The sequence below is a fragment of the Zonotrichia albicollis genome, chromosome 20 (genome assembly GCF_047830755.1).
Source record: "Zonotrichia albicollis isolate bZonAlb1 chromosome 20, bZonAlb1.hap1, whole genome shotgun sequence".
Taxonomy (NCBI): Eukaryota; Metazoa; Chordata; class Aves; order Passeriformes; family Passerellidae; genus Zonotrichia; species Zonotrichia albicollis.
Window position 1 is genome coordinate 7,911,536 of NC_133838.1, and position 13,752 is coordinate 7,925,287.

Consider the following 13,752-nt stretch of genomic DNA (forward strand, 5'->3'; position numbering starts at 1 on the left):
AGAGAAGACAGTGTATGTGTAATTAAATGATTTTATAAGGCAATAGGAAGGTGAACACAAAAATGCCCTCCTCTTTATATCCTTATTGTCTGTCTCAGCTTGTGGGTTTTTGAGAAGTTGAGAATGGTTCTGTACCCAAAGATTTCAGTGTAATCAAACCCCCTCTGCCCTGCCCTGTTTCAAATTTGAGATCTTCCCAAGGCTGCCTAGCAAGCAGACGTGTAGCTGAGAGTTTTGCCTTCTGTGATGTTCATAACCTACAGAAAATCAGTGTTCATTGGTGTTTTGATAGTTAATACCTGTAAGGATGGTAAGCTTTGTTGCAGCTTTAGGTAGGATTTTTTTTTCTTCTGTAATTAGGCTGTAGCTGCTTTTAAGTAAACTGAATTGGTTAGAAAGCAATTTCTCTTTGTCAAGTAGCAGAATGTGTGTGTGTATATATATATATGCCATGTAGCTATGGAAAACTTCCTTTCTTTCCACACTAATGGCTTCAAGAAGTGGCATCTGACAGGAACAGTGTGAGGCTGCTTTACATGTCTCTAAAATTGCCCTTCAGCATAAGACAGCTTTAGTAAATCATTACTGTCTGCAGAAAAATGATTTGGTTTTTTTCTTCCCTTGCAAATCTTCATAGGATATCTTGCAAGCAGTTGCTGTAGTCTGGAAGGGTTGGGTGTTGAGGGGACTGGTAGAGGTGTGCTTATGCTTGGAGACTTGTTTTGCAGCTTAGGAAATAGCTTGAGGCCTCAGCATTTTTATAAAAACTGTTCTTGAATCACCTCCATACCTGTATTCCAGCACTTACCTGCATTGCTCCAGCCATGCTGCATTGTCTGCCTGGTTATCATTTCCTGCTGCTCATCAACTTTGCCCTCTCATTGAAAGCCTGGGGCTTGTTCATTTCTGACCTAACCCTGATCATCCTCGTGTTCTCCGCCGGGTACCTGAATTGTCTCTCTCAGCCTTTTATTGGAAAGCACTGAATATCAGCTGGCTGGCTAATTGGGAAATTGAAACAGTCTTTAATGAACTGGGCAAAGCCCCCTGGGATTGTCTGAGATAGTTGTGCATTTTTCAGTGGAATCAGTTTGTTCATTCTGAAAGCGAGTACTTTTATAATATACAGAAATGGAGATGCTGCAGTCATGCCTTCCTTTTAAACCAATAAGTGTATATTATTGAAATAGTAGCTGTGATTTGTGCAGCTCCTATTTGAGGGAAACTGAAAGCATGGAAACTGTTGCATTGCAGCTTCAAATGACAATGTCCATCCAAGTGCAATTTCTCTCTTTCTGTCCCTGAGATCTGCCAGCGTCGGGAGACAGCGTGTGGCTAGTCTTGTGCAGCATGTTGGGTTTGAAGGAAGACATGGCAACAAGCCAAGCAAGTGGAAAAAAAAAGTATTGAAAAGAAACAAGTATTAACATTTTTATACCTTAAGCTACCCTGCAGGGTTCTGTGTTCACTACATTTTAAAGGATTGTTTTAAAAGTAGCGGAATGGGAAATGGAACTAGCGCTAGATCTTCTGAGTCTCTGCTGAAGGATGTTACTGCCGTGTCCCCATACATTCTAGCTGCTATGGTAACCACTTAATGACAATCAGTAGATGGAGTTTAGACTTTGTTATGTACATGAAGTACATTTTTAAAAAGCTGTGTCAATTCTTCCATGTACATTTTCCACAGCATTAAGGGTTGTACTTTCTTTTGAATCTTAGACCAGCTGCATCCAAAAAGTATTAAATAAAACTTGATACAGGTGATTTTGCAGCATGTATACAAATTAGTTTAGATAAATCATGCATTGTCCTACAAACTAGTTATTTCTGGCTTATTGTAATATAGCTCCTGAATTTTTTCCAGCAGCATAATAAAATGGCTAATCAGGTGAATGGTAATGCGGTACAGTTAAAAGAAGAGGAAGAACCAATGGATACTTCCAGTGTAACTCACACAGAACACTACAAGACACTGATAGAGGCAGGCCTCCCACAGAAGGTGGCAGAGAGACTTGATGAAATATTTCAGACAGGTATAATATGCATTTCTTGTTTCTGATTGGTTATGAAAGTGAGGGCATACCATTTTCAAATTTTTATAGATTAAGATTTAAAAATTCATTGTTTTTGATCTGTGTAGCTCTGAATGTTTTGCTACTTTGATTTCCCTAAAGGCAAATTGGGTTTGACATTGACTAATTACTTGACACATCCTTGGAGTTGTATGTGATATCTTAGTTGTTTTAGGGCACAGAGCACTAGTTTCTTAGCCCACAAATGAAGATGTATGTTTCCACATACTAAACTGTGCATTTTTATTTTTCTTCAGTCCAAATCATCATTTTGCTTTTATGTTTCTACTGTCACTGTCACAGTGATTCTAAACACTCAAAGGCTGGCTAGGTGACTTAGTGAGGGAAGCAACCAGCTTGTCTTGCCTGGGACTACATTTGAATTGAGTCTGCCTGTGGATTTTTGTTCTCTCTAGTTCTGAGTGGACAGTTGAACCCATGTTGGTTATTACACTGAAATGTTCAGCCTGACACTAACAAAGTTGAGGACTGAGCTATCTAGCAACTCCAGTAATACCTTGCTGGTAGCAAGTGGTCTCTGCAACTTCTAAAGAGGTTTCTTCATATACAGAGGTTTTCCTATTTTGTTTTTATAACCACCCTATTTTATCTTACAGACAGAGGCTTTCTTTTCCTTTTTAGAGTGTGTTCTGTGAACAGATTTACAAGAAGCAGTAGAACTGCTCTATGTGCTTCTCTTGAATGCCTGGCTGGCAAAATGACAGTTTTTGTTGAAAAGAGTTAAAATTACCCTGATCAAGTGAAGGCAGTTCAAAACCAATACCTATCAATCCTCAGTGTGACACTGGCTCATGTGGGTGATGTCTTTTGGAAGTCATTCACAGGGAGCTTTCTTCAAGCCTTGGCCAGCTTTTATTGGCCATAGAGATGCACTTTCCACCTGTGGGTCATGATGATGTGCACTTGCTGTCTGAGAGAAGGTGTAAATAAACACCTGGGCAGAGGAACTCGTGGGGTTCTAACATGTGTTGCAGTCAGGTTGTGTTGTGAGGAGTTCTTCAGGAGTTTAAAAAGCTTTTTAGCCCAGAACATGACTACCAAGTATAATTCCACTGCATGAGTAACCTGAAAACATTTATTGACACTTCATTAATGCCACTGCAGGTGTTTGCATTGTGGAGGGGTTTGTCAGTGAAGCAAGCTGCTTTACACACTTGAGCCAAATTTGGGGTTGAATTCAGTGATTTTTTAATCTGCTGAAGTCTTCTATGAAAGATACAGGTGCCTTCCAATATGCAGGATCACTTCTGAAATGTAGTCCTTGGGCTTGGCACTACTGTGCATCTTCCAAAACAAGTAGCAGTGAAATAATCTGTGTATTTTGGAGAGCAAGCTGTTGCAAAGTGTGTGGAGTGTTAGTATTTATCCTGAATTTGGATGTATGATTTTAAAAGTGTAAATCTCAGTCTATATTTCTGACTCCACAACTGATGCAAGTGCATTACAAAAGGGAAAAAAAAAACCAAAAACCAAACCCTGTAAAGATCCTTAAAAAGAAATGCTTCAGAACTGGTCCAGTGTTTCTTGGGGGAGTCTGTACCTGTAAAATTAACATGAGCTTTTCTGGGTACATAGCAGGGCTCAAAATAATACCTTTTTAAATTCTGGCTCTTGGAACTGCATAGAGCAACAAAACAAGTTTCAAAAGCCCCAAACACTGTTTAAGATTCACATGAAGTCCACTGACTCCTGCTTTTTTGAAGCTGGAGGAAAGAGTGAACAAATCATTTTTGCTTCCTAATATTTTGTGGGGTAGAGCTTCCTTTGGGTAGTTCCTTTTTCCCATCCAACAGGATACTTGCAATGTTCACCTGTCAGTTTACTCTAAAACAGCTCAACTCAAGAGAAGGAAGTGTGAAACTTAAAATGAGGGATAAACAAACAAAATTCCAATCATTAAAAGCGAGCCAGAGTTCATTGTTTCAGCCCCTGGTGTGTAATACTGCTTTTATGCAGCAGATTGCATTCCTGAATGCTAGAAAACTTACACATGGGATATAATCCTGCACCTCAGTTAGTGCTTAGGAATATACATTTTAATTTAACTTTTTCATTGTACTCATATTCTTTCATATACTTGTGTAGGAATATATAATTAAATGTCTAATTCTGTTGCTATGGAATGTAACTTTTTGGCTTTAAAAGCAAATTGCATGAAATTCAATAGAAATCTGTAACTTCTTTATCTTTAACTTTTAGGCTTGGTAGCTTATGTCGATCTTGATGAAAGAGCAATTGATGCTCTTAGGGAATTTAATGAAGAAGGAGCCCTCTCTGTATTACAGCAATTTAAAGAAAGTGACCTGTCGCATGTACAGGTAAGGTGAGAGCCCCAGGAGTGGGAGCACATAAGTACAAATAGTTCTGGCACCACTGGCAGGACAGCTGTCACTTAAAAATTCTCTGATGTTGCTGTATTATATTTCAAACCCAAATAACAACTCTGTTAAAAATTGCCTTAAATGTGTAGGTCTGTGAGCACAAAGCAAAACCTCCCAGATAATAAAAATATATGTGCAATTGAGAAAATAAGTTAAAATGCTGTTTGGAATCTGCCAAGTTTGTTCAATTAATTATTGTATTTTCCTGAAGGATTCTTTTGACATTTGATTTATTCCATTGACTTGAAGTAGTGACTTCATGGTATGGAGTGTAAGATTCAGTGGATTCCCAGGGCTTGTCATACACACAATTGAATCATTTTGTAAATTGTATCTACAGAACAAAAGTGCATTTTTATGTGGAGTTATGAAGACCTACAGGCAAAGAGAGAAACAAGGCAGCAAAGTACAGGAATCAACGAAGGGACCAGATGAAGCAAAGATTAAGGTAACACTTAGAAATACTGGTTATTCTGTACTAGCTGATGTATTAATTGTACATACACTGAATATGAACTCAAAAAGCATCAATATAAGATTCACACTAGGCTTTTAAGAACTGCATGCATGATAGAGATTCTGTAGAGAAGGGTTGTTGGAAATGCAGCTCTTTCTGCTCACACAGTTGCCAAAATTTAAGCTCTATAAAAACATTGATACCTGTCTGAGAATTGTCTCAGTTGTCCAGTGCTCTGCACTTCTTGGGGTGCTATATATAAAATGGAAAATAAGGGAACAGGCAAACAAATTCTTTCCAGCAACCTTGTAATACAAAACAAATGCTGCTGTTTATGATAGCTTTTTAAACCCACAAAACAACAGGGTTTTTTATAACTTTTATCTCTTCATATCTACCTTACCAAGTGTGGCAAGGAGCAGATAAAGAATTGCTTATGTAGGAATGTTTTTTTGTTCTGTATATTTTAACCCACTGCCCTCTCTGACTTTTTTTCTTTTCCAGGCTTTGCTAGAGCGGACTGGTTACACTTTGGATGTAACTACAGGGCAGAGGAAATATGGGGGTCCTCCTCCAGATACTGTGTATTCTGGTGTCCAGCCTGGCATTGGAACAGAGGTTGGTATTTAATCTGGTAATTGCTTTGTGTACTTATGCAAACTCATAAATAGGAAATGCTTGAAGATAAACCATATTGCAAGGTGAATGTATTGTAGAGGAAAATAATCTTCTGTGTGTGTTTTAATCAATCTTTCTTACTCCTCAGTATTCTGCAAAAGACAGGGTAAAGTGGAGAAGAAAAGAAGTGGAATATACTACTGTTCTTTTTAAAGTTAAAAGATAGTTGGAAGAGTTTCAGAGACTTTCAATTTTTTTTTCTTCCAAAGGACAAAGTCTAGTCTGTAAGCAATTATTTGGAAATTTAAGGTTGTGACTGAAGCTGTGCATCTTCCTAGCAAGCTGTGAGCAAGCTTAGGTTTGGTTATGAAAATGCTTGAACTGTGTATTTCTTCACTTAGCTGTTCTTCAAGGTTTTAGTCCCTAGCAGGTTGTTTTGTAATACATCCTCAACACTTTAAATACTCTATCACACTGCTGCATATCTGATACAGGAGTTCTTTCAGAGATTTTTCTATAAACCACCAGACTGATATGAGAAAACAACCACTTTCCTTAATGTCTTTCAATTTATAGATAAGTTTTCCATTCTTTGAGATGCTGAAGCTCTTGCGTTTATTATCAAGAAAATGTCAAGAAGTATCACAGGAAGGATTATTTCTGAAGGGAACGTTCATATTCCATGAAGGAAAATTAATTTAATGGTGGTGGTAAATAATTAGAATGAGTCCTTGCACTGAAAGATAATAACTGATGTGTGTAACTTCTCAAGCTCTGCTTAGGTCTGTGTGCTCTGTGCTAATGGAGGTTTTGTCTTTAAAAGCTGCAAATGAGTTAGGATTAAGTGTTCTAGAAGTAATGACAGTGTAAATATCTATCTAGAGGAATACCTTAAGCTTTCTAGGGAGGAGATGGTGGGGAAAGCATTTAGTTCTGCCATTAAATACTCACTTAGTGTGATGAATCAGTTCCTTTCTTTTCTCCCCAATAAGTAATGTTCAGTCAACATTCACACTGAACTGAGAGAGGCTGAGCTTTTAAGAAATGTTCTGGAAACTGAATTTCAGGAATATCTGTGCAATATGAAGTATCTAGAAGTTCTACCTTGTTCCATGTTTTTCCAATTAGTCATATTCTCCTCATGAGTTTGTTATGTTGGTGCTTATTAAGGGCATGCTGAGTATGTTTAATTCTGAAATTTTGCTATGCCTTCATTGTGAGATAGAATTATGACAAGGCCTTACTGAGAAGGAAAATGTTGACTCATGGCTTTTTTTTCTACAAAAAATATTTGAAGTTAAAATAAATTTATTTTTATCTTAATGGGTGTTTGGAATGTTTTGTTTGTATTAACAAGGAAGAACTTTTGAGACTTCAGAGGAGAGCTGCAGTGATTGAACAGCTGGGGGGATCTTTCTAGGGAGCCCTCAGCTAAAGATATTAACCTTAATAAAACTTAACCCAAGTTAATGGTATGGAACAAAAGCACAAGAACTCACAGGTTTGCTTAAGTAAATATTAAAGATTCTGTTGATGAAACAAATGCAGACAAGAAACAAGAGTACAGTGTGTATTAAAAGCGGAAAACGTGCATCACACAATTAAAAGGAAATTATTATTATTATTAAATAATTTTTCCATCTCTGTAGCTTTCCAAGGAAGAGTAATTTACAGTGTGATTTGAAAATCCTGCAAGAGCAAGGAAGTGCTTGGCCTGCTTTAACATATGATACCCACCTAGATAGTCAGTAAGGTTTTAGTTTTAACTGCCAAAATTTAAACCAGGTAAGAGCCATTTATCTCTTCAGCAGGGGAAATTCACAGCCTCTTCAATGTAAATAACAAACCCAGGTTTTCTGTGGGTGAAACCTCATCCAAATGGCAGGAGAATTAAAACTCTTGGGACATGCAATAACATCAGCTGCTGTGAAGGCTGCACTGGTGGCTGCAATGATTCTGCTCTGCTATTTTATCTGCATTTTTCTTCCTTTCCCAGGAATTTCCGAGTGTTAAAATGAACCTTGTATTTCTGAGAAACCTTTGTTTCAAGTGTCCTCTTCCTTTTTAGGTTTTTGTTGGTAAAATTCCCCGAGACCTTTATGAAGATGAGTTGGTACCACTCTTTGAGAAAGCTGGTCCAATTTGGGATCTGCGTCTCATGATGGATCCTCTTTCTGGTCAGAACAGAGGTTATGCTTTCATTACCTTTTGTAGTAAAGATGCAGCACAAGAAGCAGTCAAACTGGTGAGTTAACTTTCTTCCAGACAGGTCAAGACAAAGTAAACAGCAAATGTTGGTAATTTCTTAAGTAATGATTTCTTCAAAGCATCCATTGACAGACTCAAAATTTTACTTTCTTAAAAATTGCCCCCTCCCCTTTCCTTCCCCTTTCCTTCCCCTTTCCTTCCCCTTTCCTTCCCCTTTCCTTCCCCTTTCCTTCCCCTTTCCTTCCCCTTTCCTTCCCCTTTCCTTCCCCTTTCCTTCCCCTTTCCTTCCCCTTTCCTTCCCCTTTCCTTCCCCTTTCCTTCCCCTTTCCTTCCCCTTTCCTTCCCCTTTCCTTCCCCTTTCCTTCCCCTTTCCTTCCCCTTTCCTTCCCCTTTCCTTCCCCTTTCCTTCCCCTTTCCTTCCCCTTTCCTTCCCCTTTCCTTCCCCTTTCCTTCCCCTTTCCTTCCCCTTTCCTTCCCCTTTCCTTCCCCTTTCCTTCCCCTTTCCTTCCCCTTTCCTTCCCCTTTCCTTCCCCTTTCCTTCCCCTTTCCTTCCCCTTTCCTTCCCCTTTCCTTCCCCTTTCCTTCCCATCAGTAAATACAGATACTCCTAAGTCTGTTATCTGCTGTACCTTACTGTGGCTGATCACAGTACTTAGGTGATTGATAGGAGCCTACTTAATTCCAGCTTTAATCCTGATTAAAACAAAGACCATGTCTGTCTGGAATTTGTTTTTAAAGGTTGAATTCTTGTACCTTTAAAGGCCTATTGGAGTCTTTGTTTTCAGAGCAGTCCAGCTATGGGTACAAGCATGAAGCAGTGGACTAGATTTTTTATTAATGGAATTTTTAAATCTTGACATTTAAATTTTTTAATTCTTTGATGGACAAAGTCAAAAAAATGCCTGCTGTTGTGGGTGGGGTAGAAGCCAGGTCACAGACTGATTTAGACTGTTGATTGTCTTGGCAAACCCTCTCAGTGTTCAGAGCTATCCAGGGAAAGAGGAAAAACTCCCAGTATCTTTAATGCCGTGTATTTGCTTACTGATAAGGGCAGCAGCAGTTGACTGACAGCAGAGGAAGTTTCTAGAAAGATCTTTCAAGTCTGAGATAAACAGTAGGTGAATAAATTTATGCAATGCAATTTGTATATGGTCCCATGTTGTTCCTGTTACTGCAGGGTTTTTTGTAGCTTTTCATTCAACAAGACTTCTGAAGTCTCTGGAAATCCTAAGCTTGGCACTGTTCTTCCAAGTGAATGCTGACACAAAAACAGCTGTTCTGAGAACTCTCTTGCAATGCCAATTCAATATGCAATGTACAAAAGTAGTAGATGATGAAGAAAATACCTGAGTTTATGGTTTGGGAATATTTTATGCATAGTATTGTGGATAAAACAAATAAATGGATTTGTTTTTTCAGTGTGACAACTATGAAATCCGTCCTGGAAAGCACCTGGGAGTATGCATCTCCGTGGCAAACAACAGGTTATTTGTTGGGTCAATTCCAAAGAACAAAACTAAGGAAAACATACTGGAAGAGTTTGGTAAAGTCACAGGTAAGACTTAATGAGTCCCAGAATACCTTTAGTCTCTGCTTTGTAGATCTAGTTGTTTGACAGATGTGTTCAGGTATCACTTAAACTGTTTTCAAGTTGGATTCTAAGTTTGAATTTGTTAGAAATTTTATATATGTGCTGTATCTTAAGGTGGAGTGTAAAGGGACTTGTGTTTGTTTTAGTGATTGTTCAATGAATGATGATGGAACTTTACAGTTAGAGATGGAAACAGCTCAGATGAACTCAGAGACCAGCACACACGAACTCTGAAGAAAATGAAGGTTCCAATTCTGTTACCTGTTCTAACTTTCTGTTGAAGGTTCTGTGTTTGTGACTGGATCCACAGGAGGTTCTGCTGTCAACATGGAGAAGTTTTTTGGGGAGCCTGAAGCAAATGTATTCCTGAGTAGTGAAGGGGAGGAGGGAGTACTAAATTGGTTTAGAGGGAGTATTACTAGAGAAATAGTCAATAACAGACTAATTTTTTTGTCCCAGTTTTGCAGCATTCTCCAGTATGTGCAGCAAGTAGGAAAAAGAGAAGTCAGCTCATCAGTGAAAGGGTGCTTCTGCCTTAGATAAGAGATTGAGTCACTTGCTCTTGTTCCTGTAGGAGAGCTTTAACCTCCTGCTTCTTTTTCAGGATTGCTATTTATAAGTACTTCAGGGAAGTGGTGAAAACAGAAGGTGAATATTCATTTAGTTCTCTCTCCTCTTTTTGGAGAGATGTGGAAGATGTTCCTTCTAGGTTCTGCAGGAGGCAGGGGAGAGGTCATGTGTTAGTGCTGGCTGCCTTTCAAAGATGTAAAAGCGATTTAAAAAGTATAGAAAACTTAGATTGTGTGAGTTGCTGAGGTTGATGTTTTGCAGAGCTATTCTGAGGAATTTTAATTGCTAGGTGACATGTTTCTGGGTAAATTGGATGAATATCTATTTGTTTTGCTTTTCTTGTGCTCCCACTCCCTTTCAGGTGTAAAATTCTAAATCACTACAAAACATGAGTGAAGGCATATTAGGGTAGACTAGATTTTTACTTTCCTTTTGAAGCTCAGTACTAAAGATGTGTTTTTCAGAGGGTTTGGTGGATGTAATTTTGTATCATCAACCTGATGATAAAAAGAAGAATCGAGGATTCTGCTTCTTGGAGTATGAGGATCACAAGTCAGCAGCACAAGCTCGCCGACGCCTGATGAGTGGGAAAGTAAAAGTCTGGGGAAATGTTGTTACAGTGGAATGGGCTGATCCAGTAGAGGAACCTGATCCAGAAGTCATGGCAAAGGTCAGTGGAGACTTCACTGGATGCTCTTGTGCTTTGGGAGGAATTTCTTTATGCCACAGTGACAAAGATTTGTTGCAGCTGAGCCAGGCTAATTGTGAGGCACAAAAAGCAATTAGAGGGCATTTCACCCTAAGCTGTGCACGTGGTCTGAGCACTGTGGGTGAGTTGCCATTGGAAGATGTTGGAAATGTGCTGTTACTGACTGCTGTTAACATCTGAGCTAGTCCTGTGCAGGGTTATCCTGCTGGATGGACACATCAGGCTGTGCATTTTCTGCTTTAGCTGCAATCCATACCAGGTAGGTGTTGTGTGAAACTGTTTTCCAGAGTGAGATAAAGGTGAAGTTCAGCATGGGGAATGGATGTGCATTTTATCCCAGTGTTTTGGGGTAACTCCTTGTTGTCCTGGAGGTCTGTTACTAAAATTTTGCTGGGATTTGTGGCATCCCAGAAGCAGAAAATCAAAGCTGGATATTCTTCTGATTATGGAAGGGAACTGTGAAAGGAGAGAAGTTGTAGAAACTTCATACAGGTAACTAACTACAAGGCACTTTGTTTTTTTTTAAACAGATTCAGAATTAATAAAGTTACCCAAATTTCTTAATGCAACCAAAAAGAGAATAATTACTAGTTAGTTGTTTCTTTTAAGGTTTGACTTTTAAAGATTACAGCTTTGTTCTCATTTTTTCACCAGGTTAAAGTTTTATTTGTAAGAAACTTGGCCACTACTGTGACAGAAGAAATTCTTGAGAAATCCTTTTCTGAATTTGGAAAGCTGGAAAGAGTAAAGAAGTTGAAGGATTATGCATTTGTTCATTTTGAGGACAGAGGTGCAGCAGTGAAGGTAGGTTAATTATTCTTTCTTGGTTAAGTTGGTGAGAGCACTTTATTTTTTATGAATGGTTTTAAGAAATTTCTTTACAGTAAATACCTCGGTAAGACAAACCACAGAGCCCATTTAATAAGGTTCCCATTGTAAGAATTTCAGTGCTAATAATTTTGTTCCTATGATTTCAGTAGCTAGCTAGGAGGATGTGAAACTTGAAAGGACAAAACTGTAGCAAGTTAACAAGTAGGCTGGAAAATTGGTGTAGAGCAATGCAGGAGAGTCTAGAGAAGAGGAAAATAAGAGATCAGCCTAGACAGTTTTACTGAGGAAACAGTGGCAGAAGGTATCAGTTGTCTCTCAAAGACCCTATTTAAAGGCTGTGTGTAGTTTTGGAGTGACAGAAGTATGAAATAGAAATTGGGAGGTAATTAAAAAATACTTTGTGAAGGAGAGGAGAGTGGTGTTGGCAACTCTTTAAGCATTTCCAGTTTTTCACTCTGCATGCACCTGAGGTTTGTTCTCAATGACTTGTTAAATATTGAAGATCATTATTGTAAGCTTCAGAGTTCTCCTCCTTTGTGGCCATGAGCTGTTGAGAAGGTCATTAATATCTGCTGACTGTGATTCAGTACATTGAATTCTGTAGAAATTACTGCATCTGTCTTTTAAATCCATAGTTGATAGGAGAGTAGGAAGTGTTTTTTTGAATTTGGGAGTCTTGAAGCAGATACATTGCATGTGGTGTATGTGGCTATATGGACAGTTCAAAGGCTCTGCACTTGGTCTTGTTAATGATTTTATAGCCATTTAATTGCTTAGGATTTTACTACACAAGACATTAGGTTTTAGAATACTCTTGATTGTGGCTTTAAGATGAATATCAGTCTTACTTAGCAAGGCTGAGGTTGGTTTGGGTAGGTTTAGGCCGTGTCTGAGGGAGGACAAGAAGGTGTTCAAGCAAGGGGTAAGTCAGCACAGCTCTGGATGTGGTTTTGTGTAGTGTTTGTGAACACTCTCAGGCCCTTTCCAAGTACTGTTACCTGCTGAGTGCTCTGTTAGATTTCAGCAACTGGAAACTTGCAGCAGCTGAGAAAAAGATCAAATGCATCACTAACATTTATCTCAAGCTGGAAACCACCACATGTGGCCCATGTGTCTGTTTCATGGCCACTAAATTGGCTGATGAACTTTGAGATATTTTTGTGTGTGGATGTGTTTTGGCTTTCAATGAAGTTATGGTATTTACGTGTGGAATGCATAGAACTGGATCATTGATTCTAGCATTTACTAATTTTTATCAGTAATTTTGTGAAAATAAATTGCCACAATTTCTAATGCTTTTGAGGCACGTAGGTGTACAGACACAAAGTCTTCATTAATGCAAATATTAATACCCAAAAAAGTTTAATGCAATGCAGATAACTCCAGGTGAGGAATTGGGAGGGTCTAGTCCTAACTGTATTTTGTGTATTAAGTTTTCTTTGTAGGCACATTTGATAGTAAAACATTGCACATTAATTTTCTGGAGGATTCAGGGCTTACTTGATGACATCACCAACTTTCAGTAATCTTCTGTGGTTTTTTCTCCTCAAGTATCTGTCCTCAGAACTACTTGATTTTCTCAGTCACTTGGCTCTCATTCAGCTACCTGGGAACTACAAATATAACAATTCTATCTCTTATGTGTTCTACCAGGCTTGTAAGTGCAGTGAGTGTTTATGTCAGTGTGAGTAGTGAGAACTTGTTGATTTCTGAAAGGTTTCTAGGAGATACAGGAACATAAAAACTGATGGTGCTACGTCTGATTTCATAAAATAATTCTTAATATGTTTTAATCCTCTTTTTTATCTTATTATATAAAAAAAAATAACTGGTGAATGAAGTGGCTCTTGGAAAAGTGATGTGTAACATTCTGTTTATGTAGCACAAAAGCAAAGCAAATGGCAGAGCTCAGCCTGGAGCAGCCCAGCTGTCTGGTTTCTTGCAGTAAGTTTTAGTTCCCTTTGAATGGAAAAAAATTTTTAGTTATTTTTCTTTTAATTTTTATACAGGCTATGAATGAAATGAATGGGAAAGAGATAGAAGGGGAAGAAATTGAAATAGTATTAGCAAAGCCACCGGATAAGAAAAGGAAAGAGCGTCAGGCTGCCAGACAGGCCTCCCGGAGCACTGCGTGAGTGTCACCCCGCCCCGCGGTAACGCTGCACCCTGCCACACAGGGGCTGCTCTGCAACACCTCAATGCCTTGACTTGACTTTTCTCCATGTTTCATATTGCTAATCAACAACATACTGTATTTTGAGTTGCTTTTGGAGAGAAATAATTCTGTGCTT

General features: G+C 38.6%; 1 protein-coding gene across 10 annotated transcripts in view; it reads left to right on the forward strand.

Annotated features, from left to right (window-relative positions):
* HNRNPR (heterogeneous nuclear ribonucleoprotein R) overlaps nucleotides 1–13,752 on the forward strand; it is a 30,127-nt gene that overhangs the window by 4,840 nt on the left and 11,535 nt on the right. For 8 of the 10 annotated variants that reach the window (XR_012583350.1, XR_012583349.1, XR_012583352.1 and 5 more), the window contains exons 2-10: nucleotides 1,871–2,036; nucleotides 4,296–4,414; nucleotides 4,818–4,925; nucleotides 5,439–5,552; nucleotides 7,621–7,797; nucleotides 9,180–9,315; nucleotides 10,386–10,591; nucleotides 11,285–11,434; nucleotides 13,471–13,592. Coding sequence is in view for 4 of the 10 variants with exons in the window: in XM_074555765.1 (XP_074411866.1) it covers nucleotides 1,871–2,036; nucleotides 4,296–4,414; nucleotides 4,818–4,925; nucleotides 5,439–5,552; nucleotides 7,621–7,797; nucleotides 9,180–9,315; nucleotides 10,386–10,591; nucleotides 11,285–11,434; nucleotides 13,471–13,592 (1,298 nt within the window). In the remaining 6 variants the exon portion in view is untranslated. Of the gene's footprint in view, nucleotides 1–1,867; nucleotides 2,037–4,295; nucleotides 4,415–4,817; nucleotides 4,926–5,438; nucleotides 5,553–7,620; nucleotides 7,798–9,179; nucleotides 9,316–10,385; nucleotides 10,592–11,284; nucleotides 11,435–13,470; nucleotides 13,593–13,752 lie in introns of all 10 variants that reach the window. The other 2 variants (XM_074555766.1, XM_074555768.1) reach the window with 2 other exon arrangements.